The sequence below is a fragment of the Salmo salar genome, chromosome 10 (assembly GCF_965601325.2).
Source record: "Salmo salar chromosome 10, fSalSal1, whole genome shotgun sequence".
Lineage (NCBI taxonomy): Eukaryota > Metazoa > Chordata > Actinopteri > Salmoniformes > Salmonidae > Salmo > Salmo salar.
Window position 1 is genome coordinate 116,421,174 of NC_138300.1, and position 22,371 is coordinate 116,443,544.

General features: G+C 44.1%; 1 protein-coding gene across 1 annotated transcript in view; it reads left to right on the forward strand.

Annotated features, from left to right (window-relative positions):
- The window catches only part of LOC106561627 (prickle-like protein 1), a 72,065-nt gene that overhangs the window by 39,652 nt on the left and 10,042 nt on the right, over nucleotides 1-22,371 (forward strand). Inside the window, exons 2-3 of the mRNA XM_045688465.2 lie at nucleotides 17,065-17,262; nucleotides 21,547-21,660. Of these exons, the coding sequence (XP_045544421.2) occupies nucleotides 17,083-17,262; nucleotides 21,547-21,660 (294 nt within the window). The 5' untranslated portion in view covers nucleotides 17,065-17,082. The remainder of the gene's footprint in view (nucleotides 1-17,064; nucleotides 17,263-21,546; nucleotides 21,661-22,371) is intronic.

Consider the following 22,371-nt stretch of genomic DNA (forward strand, 5'->3'; position numbering starts at 1 on the left):
CAACAGAACAACAGTTCAACAGTTACAACAGTTACAACAGAACAACAGTACAACAGTTCAACAGAACAACAGTTCAACAGTTCAACAGAACAACAGTTCAACAGTTCAACAGAACAACAGTTCAACAGAACAACAGTTCAACAGTTTAACAGTTACAACAGAACAACAGTTCAACAGAACAACAGTTCAACAGTTCAACAGTCCAACAGTCCAACAGTTGCAACAGTTCAACAGTTCAACAGTCTAACAGTCCAACAGTTGCAACAGTTCAACAGTACAACAGTACAACAGTTCAACAGTTCAACAGTTCAACAGTCCAACAGTTCAACAGTTGCAACAGTTGCAAAAGTTCAACAGTTACAACAGTTTCAACAGTTCAACAGTTCAACAATTACTACAGTTACAACAGTTTCAACAGTTCAACAGTTCACCAATTACAACAGTTACAACAGTTCAACAGAACAACAGTTCAACAGAACAACAGTTCAAAAGTTCAACAGTTACAACAGAACCACAGTTCAACAGTTCAACAGAACAACAGTTCAACAGTTCAACAGTTCAACAGTTACAACAGTTCAACAGAACCACAGTTCAACAGTTCAACAGTTCAACAGAACAACAGTTCAACAGTTCAACAGTTACAACAGTTACAACAGTTCAACAGTTCAACAGTTCAACAGAACAACAGTTCAACAGAACAACAGTACAACAGTTACAACAGTTCAACAGTTCAACAGTTCAACAGAACAGCAGTTCAACAGTTTAACAGTTACAACAGAACAACAGTTCAACAGAACAACAGTTCAACAGTTCAACAGAACAACAGTTACAACAGTCCAACAGTTCAATAGTTCAACAGTTCAACAGTTACAACAGTTGCAACAGTTCAACAGAACAACAGTTCAACAGTAAAACAGTTCAACAATTCAACAGTTCAACAGTTCAACAATTCAACAGTTCAACAGTTGCAACAGTTGCAACAGTTCAACAGAACAACAGTTCAACAGTTCAACAGTCCAACAGTCCAACAGTCCAACAGTTCAACAGTCCAACAGTTGCAACAGTTGCAACAGTTCAACAGTTCAACAGTTCAACAGTTACAACAGTTACAACAGTCCAACAGTTCAACAGTCCAACAGTCCAACCGTTGCAACAGTCCAACAGTCCAACAGTCCAACAGTCCAACAGTCCAACAGCCCAACAGTCCAACAGTTCAACAGTTCAACAGTCCAACAGTCCAACAGTCCAACAGTTCAACAGTTCAACAGTCCAACAGTTACAACAGTTACAACAGTTCAACAGTTCAACCGTTGCAACAGAACAACAGAACAACAGTTCAACAGTTCAACAGTCCAACAGTTCAACAGTTCAACAGTTCAACTGTTACAACAGAACAACATTTACAAATCAAATCAAATGTATATATAAAGCCCTTCTTACATCAGCTGATATATCAAAGTGCTGTACAGAAAGAAAGAAGAAAATAGAAAAGTAACAAGTAATTAAAGAGCAGCAGTAAAATAACAGTAGAGGGGCTATATACAGGGGGTACCGGTACAGAGTCAATGTGCAGGGGCACAGGTTAGTCGAGGTAATTGAGGTAATATGTACATGTAGGTGGAGGTAAAGTGACTATGCATAGATAATAACCAGAGATAGGAGTGGTGAATGTAAATAGTCCGGGTAGACATTTGGTTAGCTGTTCAGGAGTCTTATGGCTTGGGGGTAGAACCTGTTAAGAAGACTTTTATGTAAAACGCCCCTGTGGATTGAACCCGGTGTTACATTATTCTGTCTGTGTGGTGGGGTCTTGCTGACATCATTGTTGACTGGGACAATAAGGGAGATGCAGCAGGTAGTAATTCAGTATCTAGGGAAATGGGAAAGAGGAATACCTAGTCAGTTGTACAACTGTCTTCCGCATTTAACCTAGCCCCTCTGAATCAGAGGTACAGGGGGCTGCCATAATCAACATCCATGGCGCCCGGGGTACAGTGGGTTAACTGCCTTGCTCAGGGGCAGAACAACAGATTTTTACCTTGTCAGCTCGGGGATTCAATCCAGCAACCTTTCGTTTACTGGCCCAAAGCTCTAACCACTAGACTACTAGCTTAGGGGACAGGGAGAAGTGGTCAATGGGTATGTGATGGAAAACAGAGTCTGCATGTGACATATAAATTGCATATTTAGAAAACTACTCTCAGTAACAATTAAGCATGAATCACATTATATCACGTCAGACACTACAAGACATTTGAGGTTAAGATGAAAGAAGATAAACAAAACCCGGAAAAAACACTGACCACTTTTCTCAGTTGCTGTGACGGTTTCATAGTGAAAGGAGAGATAGGATTGTCATGTGAGAGCCATTGGACCTGTGGGCTTGGTTTGACCACCATCAGTCTGGTGGTAACCCAAGCTGTGGCATCGGTCGCTGATGTGATGTGGTGTTGTGTGCTCGTCAGGGAAAGAGTTATTGTGGGGAAGGCTCACTGGTGGTTCTCATTTGATGTGTGTTTGAAGTGCGAGAGGAGGCTCACCAAAGTGCGGAGACACCCTGAGCCTGCCCTTCCCCTGAGTGTCTGGGTTAGGGTTTGGCAGGGGATCGGGGTTGGGGTGAGGGGGGTTGGGGAGGTGGGAGAGCACACTGCCCACATAATGAGGTGGAAACTGAGCTGTACTTCCTAACCTCCTGCCAAATGTATAACCGTATTAGAGATACATATTTCCCTCAGATTACACAGACCCACAAAGAATTTGAAAAGAAACCCCATTTTGCTAAACTCTCATATCTATTGGGTGAAATACCAGAGTGTGGCATCACAGCAGCAAGATTTGTGACCTTTTGCCACAACAAAAGGGCAACCAGTGAAGAACAAACACCATTGTAAATACAACCTATAAATACAACCTATTTATGTTTATTTATTTTACCTTTTGTACTTTAACTATTTGCACTATCACTATCGTTGCAAGACTGTATATAGACATAATATGATATTTGAAATGTCTTTATTCTTTTGGAACTTTCGTGAGTGTAATGTTTACTGTTCATTTTGTATTGCTTATTTCCCTTTTGTTTATTATCTATTTCACTTGCTTTGGCAATGTAAGCATATGTTTCCCATGCCAATAAAGCCCCTTAAATTGAGTTGAATTGAGTGACTGAGTGAGTAGTAGTGGGAGTGCCATCTGGCTGAACTGCCCGCCTCCACACACATATTCACACACCCTTAAACAGTCGCTTCACACACACACACACACACACACACACACACACACACACACACACACACACACACACACACACACACACACACACACACACACACACACACACACACACACACACACACACACACACACACACACACACACACACACACACACACACAGAACACACACGTCTCTGGTTCTACTGTCTTTGCTTTGATGTGTGCTGTGGCTGTGCTGACCGCTCTCTGGGAGGGAAGGCTGTGCTGACCGCTCTCTGGGAGGGAAGGCTGTGTGCAGGGCAGAGGAGGGGGAGCCAGGCAGCTGTGAGCCTGTGACTGTCCTGGATTCAGTAGAGCTACAGAAAGAGAGAAGGAGGCTGAGCCCGCAGAGAGAGAAACTGAAAGAGGAGAGGTTGCTGTCCTGGATTTTTTTAGCTGCAATAGAGGGAGATTGAAAGAGGAGGGGCTGAGCCAAGAGCCATGTAGCCCAGAGCCAGTGAAGAATAACAGACAGGCTTGAGTCTTGATAAAAGCCTGCTTAAGAGAGCTTTCTGCACAGAGGTAAGACCACTGAGGCCTCTGCCAAAGGAATTTGATAGCAGTGGATAAGAAGAAATAGCTATCCTAGTTGTACCTGTACGGCAGAAAAAATACATTTGACATTTGAAATGGGATATTTTGCCTTAAATGTCTCAGCCTTAGCAGTGATTTCTAGGTTTAAACTGGATTTAAAGAGTGATTTTAACACTGTTTTATTGGTAAGATGTTTAAACTGTATTTAAAGAGTGATTTTAACACTGTTTTATTGGTAAGATGTTTAAACTGTATTTAAAGAGTGATTTTAACAATGTTTTATTGGTAAGATGGTTGCATTTATTTATTTTTTACTCAGTCTTCCTTTTTAGGATTTTTGTTTGTTTGAATATGCATAGATTCTACTGAAAGTGGTATACTAGTATGGGCATTGGTCATTGAAACGGTGTCTGAGCCATTGGGTCTAATGCTATCTGAACAGGATCAGTAGTGTGCTTGATGTTCAGCGAGCTGTGTGACAGCAGCATGTGTGTTGGGGACCGGTGCAGGCCAGGCGGACACGTGCAGGTGGTCCCTCTCACAGCGCAGGGTAGGCAGGGTTAGAAGTTCCCTCTCTCATACCCATTTGGTGTTGAAATAACACCCCCTGGGATGGCGGGAGACACAAGGGTTAGCTAGCACTACTTTGAGTTGACATGGGATAGACAGAGCTGTGAGAAACGATTCTTTTAAAGTTGATGTCAATGGTATTTGCGTGGTATTTTCAACATTACTAGTTCAGCTCATTGAATAGTTGGATAATTTAGGTATTGGTTAACGATTTTCTATTTAACACAGTTGATTCAAATGATTTAAAATGTTAAATACTTCTCAGCTTTGAGAATGATTTGTGTGTAGGTCAGTGTTTCTAAGTGCCAGTGATGTTTCAAGGGGCTGGTTTTATGAAGTGCCAGCAGGTGACTCAGTCCTCATCTGAGTATCTGTGTTCTTTGGATTGTTTCAAGTTCCAACTTTTATTTGTCGTACGGGATACGCATGGTGTACATTGTCCAACGAAATGCTTACTTGCTTGTTTATTGGATTTGAAATAATCTGTTCCGCCGATCTTGACTAGAGAAACATCTTGTTTGACGTGCAGAGAAAAACAGACTTGTCTCAATATGAACTGGAGAACCTGAGTCTTTTGAACTGAAAATCTTGTTTTCTCTCCAAGTAGACCTAGTGTACAACCCAAATATAAAATGCACTACTTTTGACCAGAACCCTATGGGGCCCTGGTCAAAGTAGTGCACTAAATAGGGAATAAGGTGTAATTTGGGACGCTACCCTAGACCCTATCCAGAGTGAGTCTGTGGGTGAGACTGTGCCAAATCAAACATGTACAGTCCAGACATGCTGACAGAGAACCGTGTGTTGGAGCTGTGGGCTTGTCCATCATTCATCTCCTTGAGGATGTGAGACAGTAATTCAGACCGGCCGCTGGTTACTTTCCCTATTCTTTTAACAAGGGTTGTTCATCTACTGTACTAGATGGATTTACTGTGTACATCTACACTATATTTGGAGGACATCTTTCAATCAATGAGTTGAGATGAGACATACAATATAAAAAATGTAATTGAACTGCGAAGTATGACTCCTGGTTTATTTAGTCTTGTGGGACTGTGTCATTATCCTTCAATAAATCTGCCGAGAACGTGAAGCAGATGTCAGGACACTTGTGGTATCCCATCTATATGTTGGCTGTATGGAAGCACAGATCCTGTTGTTTCCCTCATTCCATGACTGAAGTGTCCTCTACATTGTAATTCATTGCTCATTTAGCATTTCCATAGGAGTCAATAGTCATTGGTTACCCCAGCATGGTTTATCTCTATCCATACCCCCCAGACTCCACCAACCCACTACCCTGTCCCCCTCACCCTGCTCTGTGGGGAGATACCCTACCACTCACGCCCGGCTGGGGGTACAAGGTCTCTTGTGGGGAGATCAGATATACATCTGAGGCTCCCAAGGTAAAGCCATGTTAACAAGCACCTTTACAAAAGGCTGTTAAACATTTAAGACTGCAGGGGTCCGGGCCGCATCGGCCGGAGGGAGGGGAACATTGTAAGAGCTAACTTTTCAACTCTTGAGCTTTGAGAGTTTGTCAGAGAGTAAGATGGGTAAGATGGTTTGGTATCGAGGTCGACCGATTATGATTTTTTTCAGAGCAGATACCGATACCGATTATTGGAGGGCCAAACAAAGCCGATACCGATTAATCGGTCGATTTTTATTTTTATTTTATACATTTATTTGTAATAATGACAATTACAACAATACTGAATGAAAACTTATTTTAACTTAATATAATACATCAATAAAATCAATTTAGCCTCAAATAAATAATGAAACATGTTAAATTTGGTTTAAATAATGCAAAAACAAAGTGCTGGAGAAGAAAGTAAAAGTGCAATATGTGCCATGTAAAAAAGCTAATGTTTAAGTTCCTTGCTCAGAACATGAGAACATATGAAAGCTGGTGGTTCCTTTTAACATGAGTCTTCAATATTCCCAGGTAAGATGTTTTGGGTTGTAGTTATTATAGGACTATTTCTCTCTATACGATTTGTATTTCATATACCTTTGACTATTGGATGTTCTTATAGGCACTTTAGTATTGCCAGTGTAGCAATATAGCTTCCGTCCCTCTCCTCGCTCCTACCTGGGCTCGAACTAGGAACACATCAACAACAGCCACCCTCGAAGCAGCGTTACCCATGTAGAGGAAGGGAAAAAACTACTCCAAGTCTCAGAGCGAGTGACGTTTGAAACGCTATTAGCGCGCACCCGGCCAACTAGCTAGCCATTTCATATCGGTTACACCAGCCTAATCTTGGGAGTTGACAGGCTTGAAGTCATAAACAGCGCAATGCATTGTGAAGGGCTGCTGGCAAAATGCACGAAAGTGCTATTTTGAATGAACGCTTACGAGCCTGCTGGTGCCTACCATCGCTCAGTCAGACTGCTCTATCAAATCATAGACTTAATTATAACATAATAACACACAGAAACACGAGCCTTAGTTCATTAATATGGTCGAATCCGGAAACTATCATCTCGAAAACAAAACGTTATTCCTGTTACATTGCACAACCTTCAGTGTTATGTCATAATTATGTAAAATTCTGGCAAATTAGTTCACAATGAGCCAGGCGGCCCAAACTGTTGCATATACCCTGACTGCGTGCAATGAACGCAAAATGACACAATTTCACCTGGTTAATATTGCCTGCTAACCTGGATTTCTTTTAGCTAAATATGCAGGTTTAAAAATATATACTTCTGTGTATTGATTTTAAGAAAGGCATTGATGTTTATGGTTAGGTACAGTCGTGCAACGATTGTGCTTTTTTCGCAAATGCGCTTTTGTTAAATCATCCCCGTTTGGCGAAGTCGGCTGTCTTTGTTAGGAAGAAATAGTCTTCACAGTTCGCAACGAGCCAGGCGGCCCAAACTGCTGCATATACTCTGACTTTGTTTGCAAGAGAAGTGACACATTTTCCCTAGTTAAAAGAAATTCATGTTAGCAGGCAATATTAACTAAATATGCAGGTTTAAAAATAGATACTTGTGTATTGCTTTTAAGAAAGGCATTGATGTTTATGGTTGGAGCAACGTGTACCTAAGCGATTATATGCAACGCAGGACAGGCTAGATAAACTAGTAATATCATCAACCATGTGTAGTTAACTAGTGATTATGATTGATTGATTGTTTTTTATAAGATAAGTTTAATGCTAGCTAGCAACTTACTGCATTCACGTAACCTCGTGGAGTGCAATGTAAAGCAGGTGGTTAGCGCGTTGGACTAGTTAACCGTAAGGTTGCAAGATTGAATCCCTGAGCTGACAAGGTAAAAATCTGTCGTTCTGCCCCTGAACAAGGCAGTTAACCCACCGTTCCTAGGCTGTCATTGAAAATAAGAATGTGTTCTTAACTGACTTGCCTAGTTAAATAAAGGTCAAAATATGTATATATATTTCTTAATTCGGCCAAATCAGCGTCCAAAAATACCGATTTCTGATTGTTATGAAAGCTTGAAATCGGCCCTAATTAATCGGCCATTCCGATTAATCGGTCGACCTCTAGTTTGGTAGTCAGTCAGTAGGTTGAGGAAATTAAATCACTGACATCTGAGGTGAGAATTAGCATACTTGCAGATGATGTTCAGGGAAAGGCATTGAGCTATTGTCTCTGATGGGTAATACATGTGTTTTTATTTAACTAGGAGTTTAACTAAGTTAGTTAAAAACAATGTCTTATTTTACAATGACAGCCTACCCCGGTCAAACCCTCCCCTAATCCGGACGATGCTGTGCCAATTGTGCGCCGCCCAATGGGACTCCCAATCACGGCTCGTTGTGATACAGCCCGGGATTGAACCAGGGTCTGTAGTGACGCCTCTAGCACTGAGATGCAGTGCCTTAGACCGCTGCGCCACTCAGGAACTATGGTCTGTGATGGGTAGCCAGTGAAGTCTGATCTGGCTGTATCTCAGACTTCACATTCTTCTGAGGCAGGTTCTGAAGGGGAAGAAGAAGCTTCTTATCTGCTGTGAAAACAAACATCTTCTCTCTCTCCCCCCTCTATCTCTATCTTCTATCTCTCTCCCCCTCTCTTTCTCCCTCTCTCTCTCCCCCCTCTCTCCCTCTCTCTCTCCCCCTCTCTTTCTCGCTCTCTCTCTCTCCCCCCTCTCTTTATCTTCTCTCTCCCCCCTCTTTCTCTCTAATGAATGTCATATGTATCCCCCTCTGTGACATAGCATGGCCCATGCTGCTAAAGTCATGTTCTCTCTCTACTCTACTCTGGCTGAACTTTCTCTATAGCCTTCATCTCCCCTGAGATATACAACTCACTACGCTCTATATAGTTAGCCTTAATCTACCCTGAGAACATACTACCCACTACTCTCTATATACAGTAATTAACCTTAATCTACCCTGAGATATACTACCCACTACTCTCTATATACAGTAGTTAACCTTAATCTACCCTGAGATATACTACCCACTACTCTCTATATACAGTAGTTAACCTTAATCTACCCTGAGATATACTACCCACTACTTTCTATATACAGTAGTTAACCTTAATCTACCCTGAGATATACTACCCACTACTTTCTATATACAGTAGTTAACCTTAATCTACCCTGAGATATACTACCCACTACGCTCTATATACAGTAGTTAACCTTAATCTACCCTGAGATACATAACCCACTACTCTCTATATACAGTAGTTAACCTTAATCTACCCTGAGATACATAACCCACTACTCTCTATATACAGTAGTTAACCTTAATCTACCCTGAGATATACAACCCACTACGCTCTCTCAAACAAGGCCACATTGTTTGGGGTTATTTCAATAGACATAGATACAACAAGAAGTGTCTTATTTTGCACCCTTTTGATTGCACTCTCTTGGTTTGAGGGTCTCTAATCATCATGAATGCAGCAGATAGCAGCTCGTCTTCGGGAGAGAGAGAGGGGGGCAGAGAGAAAGACAGACATTGTGGGTCAGATTACACAGCCCCACAAATAATTCCAAAACAAATCCAATTTTGATAAACTTCCATATCTGTTAGGTGAAATTATTACAGTGTGCCATCACAGCAGCAAGATTAGTGACCTGTGTCCACTGTAATGAATACTCAGGGAGAAAAATGTGTAGATTCACGCGCAGAGCGCGGCAGGTGTTTATTTCGCCTTCACAGAAGGCAGGAATCGTGGTCACAGGCAGGCAATGGTCATACACAGGTAGGCAAACAGGCAGGTGAATCAAAACTAGGACTGAAGGCTATAACTGGTCCTCACAAACGAGCTAGGAAAAGGCTTAGTAGAGTCGAAACGAACAATACCTCACAAAGGCACAAACAGAATGAATAGAACTAAATAAGGAGCTGATGAGACCAGGTGAGTAACTAACACAGGTGAAATCAATTAACAAAAATGAAAGACAGGGCTACGTTCAAGAACACAATGAAACAGAACACAAGGTTGACTAAGAAAATAAATACAGAACCTTACAGCCACAAGAAAAGGTCAACAAGTTATGAACAAACACCACTGTAAATACAACCTATATTTATGTTGATTTATTTACCTTTTTGTACTTGTTACATCACCGTACATAGACATCATTTAACATTCTATTATTTTGTAACTTTTGTGAGTGTAATATTTACTGTTAGTTTCTGATTGTTTATTTCACTTTTATTCATTATCTATTTCACTTGCTTAGGTAATGTAAACATATGTTTCCCATGCCAATAAAGCCAGAAAGTCCCCACAATAATAGTAAACGAGCAACTGGGGACATTTTGTTAGTCCCCACAAGGAAAAGGGTTATTTATTGGGGATTTAGGGTTAAGGTTAGAATTAGGGTTACGGTTTAAAAGTTAGGTTTAGGGTTAGGAGTTAGAGTTATGTTTAGTACTAGGATCAAATCAAATCAAAGTTTATTTGTCACGTGCGCCGAATACAACAGGTGTAGACCTTACAGTGAAATGCTTACTAACCAATAATGCAAAAAAGGTATAAGGTGAACAATAGGTAAGTGAAGAAATAAAAACAACAGTAAAAAGACAGTGAAAAACAGTAGCGAGGCTATAAAAGTAGCGAGGCTACATACAGGCACCGGTTAGTCAGGCTGATTGAGGTAGTATGTACATGTAGATAGAGTTAAAGTGACTGTGCCTATATGATAAACAGAGAGTAGCAGCAGCGTAAAAGAGGGGTTGGGGGGGCACACAATGCAAATAGTCCGGGTAGCCATTTGATTACCTGTTCAGGAGTCTTATGGCTTGGGGGTAAAAACTGTGGAGAAGCCTTTTTGTCCTAGACTTGGCACTCCGGTACCGCTTACCTTGCGGTAGTAGAGACAACAGTCTATGACTGGGGTCTTTGACAATTTTTAGGGCCTTCCTCTGACACCACCTGGTGTAGAGGTCCTGGATGGCAGGCAGCTTAGCCCCAGTGATGTACTGGGCCGTACGCACTACCCTCTGTAGTGCCTTGCGGTCAGAGGCCGAGCAATTGCTGTACCAGGCAGTGATGCAACCAGTCAGGATGCTCTCGATGTTGCAGCTGTAGAACTTGTTGAGGATCTCAGGACCCATGCCAAATCTTTTTAGTTTCCTGAGGGGGAATAGGCTTTGTCGTGCCCTCTTCACGACTGTCTTGGTGTGTTTGGACCATTCTAGTTAGTTGGTGATGTGGACACCAAGGAACTTGAAGCTCTCAACCTGCTCCACTACAGCCCCGTCAATGAGAATGGGGGCGTACTCGGTCCTCCTTTTCCTGTAGTCCACAATCATCTCCTTAGTCTTGGTTAAGTTGAGGGATAGGTTGTTATTCTGGCACCACCTGGCTAGGTCTCTGACCTCCTCCCTATAGGCTGTCTCATCGTTGTCGGTGATCAGGCCTACCACTGTTGTGTCATCTGCAAACTTAATGATGGTGTTTGGGTTATGCCTGGCCATGCAGTCGTGGGTGAAGGGGACTGAGCACGCACCCCTGGGGGGCTCCAGTGTTGAGGATCAGCGTGGCAGATGTGTTGCTACCTACCCTCACCACCTGGGGGCGGCCCGTCAGGAAGTCCAGAATCCAGTTGCAGAGGGAGGTGTTTAGTCCCAGGATCCTTAGTGTAGTGATGAGCTTTGATGGTACTATGGTGTTGAACACTGAGCTGTAGTCAATGAATAGCATTCTCACATAAGTGTTCCTTTTGTCCAGGTGGGAAAGGGCAGTGTGGAGTGCAATAGAGATTGCATCATCTGTGGATCTGTTTGGGCGGTATGCAAATTGGAGTGGGTCTAGGGTTTCTGGGATAATGGTGTTGATGTGAGCCATTACCAGCCTTTCAAAGCACTTCATGGCTACAGATGTGAGTGCTACGGGTCTGAAGTCATTTAGGCAGGTTGCCTTTGTGTTTCTGGGCACAGGGACTATGGTGGTCTGCTTGAAACATGTTGGTATTACAGACTCAATCAGGGGCATGTTGAAAATGTCAGTGAAGACACCTGCCAGTTGGTCAGTACATGCCCGGAGCACACGTCCTGGTAATCCGTCTGGCCCCACAGCCTTGTGTATGTTGACCTGATTAAAGGTCTTACTCATGTTGGCTACGGAGAGCGTGATCACACAGTCGTCCGGAACAGCTGATGCTCTCATGCATGCCTCAGTGTTGCTTACCTCGAAGCGAGCATAGAAGTGATTTAGCTCGTCTGGTACGCTCGTGTCACTGGGCAGCTCGCGGCTTTGCTTCCCTTTGTAGTCTGTAATAGTTTGCAAGCCCTGCCACATAAGACGAGCGTTGGAGCCGGTGTAGTATGATTCAATCTTAGCCCTGTATTGACGCTTTGCCTGTTTGATGGTTCGTCGCAGGGCATAGCAGGATTTCTTGTAAGCTTCCGGGTTAGAGTCCCGCACCTTGAAAGCGGCAGCTCTGCCCTTTAGCTTAGTGAGAATGTTGCCTGTAATCCATGTCTTCTGGTTGGGGTATGTACGAACAGTAACTGTGGGGACAACGTCCTCGATGCACTTATTGATGAAGCCAACGACAGATGTGGTGTACTCCTCAATGCCATCAGAAGAATCCCAGAACATATTCCAGTCTGTGATAGCAAAACAGTCCTATAGTTTAGCATCTGCTTCATCTGACCACTTTTTTTATAGACCGAGTCACTGGTGCTTCCTGCTTTGATTTTTGCTTGTAAGCAGGAATCAGGAGGATAGATTTGTGGTCGGATTTACCAAATGGAGGGCGAGGGAGAGCTTTGGGTTAGGGTTAGAAGTTAGGGTTAGGTTTAGTACTAGGATCAGGTTTAGGGTTAGGAGTTAGGGTTAGGTTTAGTACTAGGGTCAGGTTTAGAAGTTAGGGTTAGGTTTAGTACTAGGGTCAGGTTTAGGGTTAGGAGTTAGGGTTAGGTTTAGTACTAGGGTCAGGTTTAGGGTTAGGAGTTAGGGTTAGGTTTAGTACTAGGATCAGGTTTAGGTTTAGGAGTTAGGGTTAGGTTTAGTACTAGGATCAGGTTTAGAAGTTAGGGTTAGGTTTAGTACTAGGGTCAGGTTTAGGGTTAGGCGTTAGGGTTAGGTTTAGTACTAGGGTCAGGTTTAGGGTTAGGCGTTAGGATTAGTACTAGGGTCAGGTTTAGGAGTTAGGGTTAGGTTTAGTACTAGGGTCAGGTTTAGGGTTAGGAGTTAGGGTTAGGTTTAGTACTAGGGTCAGGTTTAGGGTTAGAGTTAGGTTTAGTACTAGGGTCAGGTTTAGGGTTAGGAGTTAGGGTTAGGTTTAGGGTTAGGGAAAATAGAATTTTGAAAGGGAATCAATTGTGTCCCCCCACAAGGTTAGTTGAACAAATCGGTGTGTGTGCAGTGTATGTGTGTGTGTGTGTGTGTGTGTGTGTGTGTGTGTGTGTGTGTGTGTGTGTGTGTGTGTGTCATTATGTGTGTGTGTTTGTCTGTGTGTGTGTGTCTGTGTGTGTATGTGTGTGTTGTAGGCATGTGGATTGTGCTGCCCTACGGGTGTGTTGCTGTCGAGGTCGAGGCCAGGCATGCAGACCGTGCTTCTCCTGCTGCTATCTCACAGAGACTCGTTACTAAAGAGAACAGGATGCAGAGCATACAGCTGACTCTTAAACAGTTTGGCCTCTGTTAGTGCAGAGGTGTGTGCGTACCTGTCTGCTTGCATTTCTGTCTGTGTTCTGACCCTCTACTATCACAGTGTTCTGGTCCACTACTATCACAGTGTTCTGGCCCTCTACTATCACAGTGTTCTGGTCCACTACTATCACAGTGTTCTGGCCCTCTACTATCACAGTGTTCTGACCCTCTACTATCAGTGTTCTGACCCTCTACTATCACAGTGTTCTGGCCCTCTACCATCACAGTGTTCTGGTCCACTACTATCACAGTGTTCTGACCCTCTACTATCACAGTGTTCTGACCCTCTACTATCACAGTGTTCTGGTCCACTACTATCACAGTGTTCTGGCCCTCTACTATCACAGTGTTCTGACCCTCTACTATCAGTGTTCTGACCCTCTACTATCACAGTGTTCTGGCCCTCTACTATCACAGTGTTCTGGTCCACTACTATCACAGTGTTCTGACCCTCTACTATCACAGTGTTCTGACCCTCTACTATCACAGTGCTCTGGCCCACTACTATCACAGTGTTCTGACCCTCTACTATCACAGTGTTCTGACCCTCTACTATCACAGTGTTCTGGCCCTCTACTATCACAGTGTTCTGGCCCTCTACTATCACAGTGTTCTGGCCCTCTACTATCACAGTGTTCTGACCCTCTACTATCAGTGTTCTGGTCCACTACTATCACAGTGTTCTGGCCCTCTACTATCACAGTGTTCTGACCCTCTACTATCAGTGTTCTGACCCTCTACTATCACAGTGTTCTGGCCCTCTACTATCACAGTGTTCTGGCCCTCTACTATCACAGTGTTCTGGTCCACTACTATCACAGTGTTCTGACCCTCTACTATCACAGTGTTCTGGCCCTCTACTATCACAGTGTTCTGGCCCACTACTATCACAGTGTTCTGACCCTCTACTATCACAGTGTTCTGACCCTCTACTATCACAGTGTTCTGGCCCTCTACTATCACAGTGTTCTGGTCCACTACTATCACAGTGTTCTGACCCTCTACTATCACAGTGTTCTGACCCTCTACTATCACAGTGTTCTGGCCCTCTACTATCACAGTGTTCTGGCCCTCTACTATCACAGTGTTCTGGCCCTCTACTATCACAGTGTTCTGGCCCTCTACTATCACAGTGTTCTGACCCTCTATTATCACAGTGTTCTTTCTGGTCTACTGTCACGCCTGACTTCTTCGAAGGCACCAGTCAAGTGTGGCGGCTTTTCTCAGCTGTGTTCCCACCAGCCCCCCTAGCCCCGGGTGCCCTGCCCAGCCACGGGGGGTGGAAGCTGGGGTACGAGGTGGGTGGAGGGGGGCACTGACCACCTACTGGGCTCCATTGAAGTCTCACAGTCAGAGCTGTAGAGCTGTGGCCTTTTCTTTTGAGAAATGACCACAACTGCCCATTATTTTCCCCCATGCCTTTTTGTCCTACAAGGCCGTTCAGCGTGGCTAGTACAGCTCAGAGTAGCATTCAGATGGTACGTTACTTCAGACACGTTGGAACTTTTCAAGTAGTAATAGTGGTAGTAGGAAATCACATTTATCTGGCTTACAAAATAGTAGTAATACTGTGGTAGTACAGTAGTAGTACAGTAGTATCACAGTAGTAGTACAGTGGTAGTAGTACAGTAGTATCACAGTAGTAGTACAGTGGTAGTAGTACAGTAGTAGTAGCACAGTATTAGCACGGTAGTAGTACAGTAGCAGTAGTACAGTAGTAGTAGTAGTACAGTGGTAGTAGTACAGGAGTACAGTAGTAGTAGCACCAGTAGTAGTAGCACCAGTAGTAGTATTACAGTAGTAGTAGTACAGTAGTAGTAGTACAGTAGTAGTTGTAGTACAGTAGTAGCACAGTAGTAGTACTGTAGTAGTAGTACAGTAATAGTACAGTAGTAGTAGTACAGTAGTAGCACCAGTAGGAGTACAGTAGTAGTACAGTAGTAGTACAGTGGTAGTAGTACAGTAGTAGTAGTACAGTATTAGCCCCAGTATTAGCCCCAGTAGTAGCCCCAATAGTAGTACAGTATTATCCCCAGTAGTAGCCCCAGTATTAGCCCCAGTAGTTGCCCCAGTAGTATCCCCAGTAGTAGCCCCAGTAGTATCCCCAGTAGTAGCCCCAGTAGTAGCCCCAGTATTAGCCCCATTAGTATCACCAATAGTAGTACAGTAGTATCCCCAGTATTAGCCCCAGTAGTATCCCCAGTAGTATCCCCAGTAGTAGCCCCAGTATTAGCCCCAGTAGTAGCCCCAGTAGTATCCCCAGTAGTAGCCACAGTATTAGACCCAGTAGTTGTAGTGGTAGAATATACTACGAGAAAGGTTTTTAAGGCCGTTTTAAAGAAGCCCAGAGTCTGTGGTGCCTTCAGGTGGTCTGGGAGGGAATTCCAGAGGCTAGTGGAGGTTGAGCTGAAAGCCCGATCCCCAAAAGAGCGGAGGCGTGGAGGAGCAGGTTATTGCTTGACCTAAGGGTGCGGGTCGGGTTTTGGAGGGAGAGCAGTTCTTTGAGATAATTGCCATGAATACACTAGAAAGTCAGCAGGATGCTCAATACCTTCCATCCTTAGAAAACAAATCTGTTCTGTATGTCAAAGCAGTTGTCATTCCTCTGCTGAAATGTAGGCTATTCTCAGTTAGAGCAGGTCCACCGTGCCCATGGCTCAGTGAAACACCAGCGCCCTGTGGTGGTAATGGAAACAGGAATCTATCTCCCATCCCTCTCTCTCTCACCTGTCAGACAGACAGCGCCCTGACCTCCCGATTCACCTGTCTCTTACCTCTATCTCCCATCCCTCTCTCTCTCACCTGACAGACAGACAGCGCCCTGAACTCCTCTGATTCACCTCTGTCTCTTCCCTCTATCCATTCCAAAGATGAAAGGATTGTCAGAGAGACAGACAGACGTCCTCTTCCCTCCCTCTCTGTGGCAGGTTGAAAAACAAACAGCCCTGAGGAGAAGAAGAGGGGCGGAGAGATAAACGAGAGAGACGGGTAAAGAGCAGGGGCTTTGGACATTCCCCACATGGCACTGTGATCCACAGGGAGTTGTGTATCCTATGGCCAGGGTTACTGTTGTTATACAGACCTCCAGCTGGGAGAGAGAGAGAGAGAGAGAGAGAGAGAGAGAGAGAGAGAGAGAGAGAGAGAGAGAGAGATGACAATGACTCACTCATCTTATCCCCCTACTATAATTATCTGTATTTCTCAGCAGAGGAACCAAAGTGTTGGAGAGATCCCCTCAGAGCCTTTCGGGGAAGATAACCCACATGAACGTAGTGCTGGTGGTGACTCAGTCAGTGCTAAGCTGTGCAACATGTCTGAGACTGACTGGGTGAATGATGCTTGGGTCACTTTCATTAGGAACCAAACTGAAAAAAAACTGACTGAATCAGGGAGGGACAAATGCTCATTTTAAGTTGTGAAACGTTGTAAGGTTTTCCATTTCCCTAATGAACCCTGGACCATGTGTACTACTGTATGTGGATGATGTATCTATCACTCTGTCTTGAGTAAAATGCCTCTCTCTCTCTCCCCCTCCCTCCCTCCCTCCCTCCCTCCCTCCCTCCCTCCCTCACTCACTCACTCACTCACTCGCCCTCTGCAGTAGAAGGCGTGGTGTGTGATGAACCTAGAGAGTGCGTGTGGTTACCAGGTCGGGGCGCGGGGCCCGCGGGAAGTGATGGAGCAGAAAGTCCAAGGTCAGCTGAACTTTGACTTCCAAAGGAGTTCTACGTCAGACGACGACTCTGGCTGTGCCCTGGAGGAGTACGCCTGGGTACCGCCTGGCCTCAGACCGGAACTGGTGAGACACCCCCAAATATACAAGACAACAGGGTCCCGTGTAGCTCAGTTGGTAGAGCATGGCGCTTGCAATGCCAGAGTTGTAGGTTCGATTTCCATGGGGGACCAGTACGGGGAAAAAGTACAAAAATGTATCTACTCAAGCCGCTCTGGATAAGAGCATCTGCTAAATGACAAGAAAGTACAAATGTAAAAACACCCTCTGTTCTAATATACTGTACAATATGCCCCTTAAATTCAAAACTATATGCCACTTAAACTGAACAAAAATATAAACGCAACATGTAAAGTGTTGGTCCCATGTTTACATGAGCTGAAATAAAAGATCCCAGAAATGTTACATAAGCACAAAAGCTTGTTTCTCTCAAATCTTTTGCACAAATTTGTTAACATCCTTGTTAGTGAGCATTTCTCCTTTACCAAGATAATCCATACATCTGGCAGTTGGGGCATTTCAAGAAGCTGATTAAACAGCATGATCATTACAGAGGTGCACCTTGTGCTGGGGACAATAAAAGGCCACTCTAAAATGTACGGTTTTGTCACACAACACAATGCCACAGATGTCTCAAGTTGAGGGAGTGTGCAATTGGCATGCTGACTGCAGGAATGTCCACCAGAGCTGTTGCCAAAGAATTTAATGTTATTTTCTCTACCATGAGCCACCTCCAACGTCGTTTTAGAGAATTTGGCAGTGCGTCCAACCGGCCTCACAACCGCAGACCATGCGTAACCACGCCAGCTCAGGACCTTCACATCCGGCTTTTTCACCTGCAGGATCGTCTGAGACCAGCCACCCGGACAGCTGATGAAACTGAAGAGTATTTCTGTCTGTAATAAAGCCCTTTTGTGGGGAAAAGCTCATTCTGACTGTCTGGGCCTGGCCCCCAAGTGGGTGGGCCCATGCCCACCCAGCCTGCACCCCTGCCAATTCATGTAAAATCCATAGATTAGGGACTAATATATTTATTTTAAATGACTGATTTCGTTATATGAACTGTAACTCAGTAAAATTGTTGAAATTGTTGCGTTTATATTTTTATTCAGTATATACAGCATATGTCACGTACATGTACTGTTGAAGTCAGAAGTTTACATACACTTAGGTTGGAGTCATTAAAACTCGTTTTTCAACCACTCCACAAATTTGTTGTTAACAAACTATAGTTTTGGCAAGTTGGTTAGGACATCTTCTTTATGCATGACACAAGTCATTTTTCCAACAATTGTTTACAAACAGATTATTTCACTTATAATTCACTGTATCACAATTCCAGTGGGTCAGAAGTTTACATACACTAAGTTCACCTTGCCTTTAAACAGCTTGGAAAATTCCAGAAAATGATGTCATGGCTTTAGAAGCTTCTGACTAATTGACCTCATTTGAGTCAATTGGAGGTGTACCTGTGGATGTATTTCAAGGCCTACCTTCAAACTCAGCACCTCTTTGCTTGACATCATGGGAAAATCAAAAGAAATCAGCCAAGACCTCAGAAAAGAATTGTAGACCTCCACAAGTCTGGTTCATCCTTGGGAGCAATTTCCAAATGCCTGAAGGTACCACGTTCATCTGTACAAACAATAGTATGCAAGTATAAACACCATGGGACCACGCAGCCGTCATACAGCTCAGGAAGGAGGCACGTTCTGTCTCCTAGAGATGAATGTACTTTGGTGCGAAAAATGCAAATCAATCCCAGAACAATAGCAAAGGACCTTGTGAAGATACTGGAGGAAACAGGTACAAAAGTATCTATATCCACAGAAAAATGAGTCCTATATCGACATAACCTGAAAGGCCGCTCAGCAAGGAAGAAGAAGCCACTGCTCCAAAACCGCCATAAAAAAGCTAGACTACAGTTTGCAACTGCACATGGGGACAATGATCGTAGTTTTTGGAGAAATGTCCTCTGGTCTGATGAAACAAAAATAGAACTGTTTGACCATAATGACCATCGTTATGTTTGGAGGAAAAAGGGGGAGGCTTGCAAGCCGAATAACACCATCCCAACCGTGAAGCAGCATCATGTTGTGGGGGTGCTTTGCTGCAGGAGGGACTGGTGCACCTCACAAAATAGATGGCATCATGAGGGAGGAAAATTATGTTGATATATTGGCGCAACATCTCAAGACATCAGTCAGCAAGTTAAAGCTTGGTCGCAAATGGGTCTTCCAAATGGACAATGACCCCAAGCATACTTCCAAAGTTGTGGCAAAATGGCTTAAGGACAACAAAGTCAAGGTATTGGAGTGGCCATCACAAAGCCCTGACCGCATTCCTATAGAAAATTTGTGGGCAAAACTGAAAAAGCATGTGCGAGCAAAGAGGCCTACAAACCTGAATCAGTTACACCAGCTCTGTCAGGAGGAATGGGACAAAATTCACCCAATTTATTGTGGGAAGCTTGTGGAAGGCTACCTGAAATGTTTGACCGAAGTTAAACAATTTAAAGGCAATACTGCCAAATACTAATTGAGTGTATGTAAACTTCTGACCCACTGGGAATGTGATGAAAGAAGTAAAAGCTGAAATAAATCATTCTCTCTACTATTATTCTGACATTTCACATTCTTAAAATAAAGTGGTGATCCTAACTGGCCTAAAACAGGGATTTTTTACTAGGATTAAATGTCAGGAATTGAAAAACTGAGTTTAAATGTACTTAGCTAAGGTGTATGTAAACTTCTGACTTCAACTGTATATGCAATATAACCCACGACCTTGCCGTGTCTAGTGTCATGCTCTTACCAACTGAGCCACATTAGCCCATATAGAAGGACACATAAACACATTTGGCTCGTTTAGATAGGAGCTGAGAAACAATACAGTAGCTTCTCTGTCATTATTTTCCTCATCATAACTCCATTAGGCATATTGCTAGGCCTCCTCAGGTTATTGGGGTGGTGAGCAGTGCAGAGGGAGGGTTTGTCGTATGCTTGTCACCCTGAAACAGGACAAAGCTGCTTGTCTCTAACTGTCGCCGTGGCACTTTGACCCTTAGGGCCACTGGCCTGGCTACTACTTTGCCCCTTGGGGCAGTTGACCGCAACTGAATACTACTTTAGGAGGGAGGGTCATGACTGCTACCAGATAAAAAGGTGGGATGTTCTTGTCTCCTGTTTAGAGGGGGCTTCCTGCTGCTCGGCCCATCTCTGGGAATTGCAATTGACCCCCACAATCCTCAGTGTTGGGCTGTCGTAAATAATGCACATTTCATGCTGCTATTAATCCTACATCCACCTCCCTCGGTCAGGGCTAAAGAGCAGTAAGCTGACTGACCTCCTACCTCCAGGGCTGTGTGTTTCTCCACTGTAATGTGCACAACAGGGCCGTTCAACAGAATAGTGGCTGTAAAGGCATTACAGTTGACCCAGGCATTTACACACAAAAGGGGGCTGTTTATTTGGATGCTTTAGAGCCTGGGTCTCTTGTTGCTTCAGCCCCCCCCCCCCCCCCCCACCACCGATCACCCTTCATTGCTTCCATGTGTGCTGTTTAAAGGGAGGTAGAGGGGGATAGAGAGTGAGGGGAGTAAGGGAAGAAAGGGAGAGAGACAGAGGGAGAGAAGGAAGGGAAGGTAAGAGAGGAGGGGCTCCCTGGTAGTTGGGAGAGTGCCACATAACACAAGTGGACCCTGTTTGTGAACGAGCCTGTAAAAGGCAGCTGTGGCGAGGTCCCCTCCAAGCCAAACCTAGTGTTGCCAGCAACCAGCGGGACGGGGGACTGATCCACATCTAAAGGCCTCCTCCTGCATCTGATCTGTCAGATCTCTACTAATCACCAGCAGACTTTTCCATGCCAGAGTTTGTAAAAAAAAAAATATATATATATATATATATATATATATATATATATATATATACACATCCTGTCTCAGTGTCTTTGGGGTGGTGCTTGACAAGTCTGCCTGTCTTACACAAAGGAGCCCTCCGCTATGCTCACTTTTCAGGTAGGGGCACACGCACGCAGCCCATTATCCAGGGACAGGCTTAGTTGGTATTATCATTTCTAATGTGCTGAATAATATTTATCTGGGACAGTGAAATAGATTAAGAGAAATCTGGGAAGTTGCTCTTCCGTTCGACAAGGAGCTAGGATCCGGTCAGGACTGGTTTTATATTCTCCATTAATAACATTTGAGTTTCATGTTGCTTCACAGTATAAACAACAGTTCAGGTTCATTTTACGTGTCGTAGGTGTAAGCATGGTGCTACCAAAGGATAAAATACACAATGTGTGTGTGTGTGTGTGTCTACCATCTGTCTTCTGCTCTGTGTGCTCCAGGTCCAGCTGTATTTCTCCTGTCTGCCTGAGGACAAGGTTCCTTACGTTAACAGTCCTGGAGAGAAGTTCAGAATCAAACAACTCCTCTATCAGCTGCCTCCACATGACAACGAGGTAAGGAAAAGGCCCCAAAAGAGTGTGGTTGTACGTGCATGGGGGTGTGTAGTTCATATAAACTGTTTGTGTATGTTTGTGTGTACAAAGCGGGGGTGTGTGTGTGTGTGTGTGTGTGTGTGTGTGTGTGTGTGTGTGTGTCATAAAATGCATCCCAGCAGGCCCTCTCATTAAAGGCGTCTTAACAGGAAAGGTCTCACAGCAGGACAGCACCCATTTTCCCACCATCCATCCATCCAATCCATCCCATCCATCCATCCCATCCAGCCAATCCATCCATCCATCCATCCATCCCATCCATCCATCCATCCCATCCATCCATCCCATCCATCCCATCCATCCATCCCATTCATCAATCCATCGATCCATCCAATCCATCCATCCATCCCGTTCAATCCATCAATCCATCCATCCCATCCATCCATCCCATCCCCTTTCCGAGACTCAATGTTGTTTGAAGATGTGTCCGACCCTTGTCCTTCCCTGCCTTGTAGTAAACCTCTGTTTAAGACCACCTTACCACCTACCAGGGTTGGGGTCAATTCCATTCCAATTCAGACTGGAAATAAATGGAAAGTCCAATCCTTACCAGTTACCATCACAGTCTTTAGTCCCTTGATCCCACACTGGGTCATAGACTGTCATGCCCTGGGTACAATAAGCCTTTTGACTATGATTGGATGATGTTTGCTGACAGCCCCCACCAGCAGG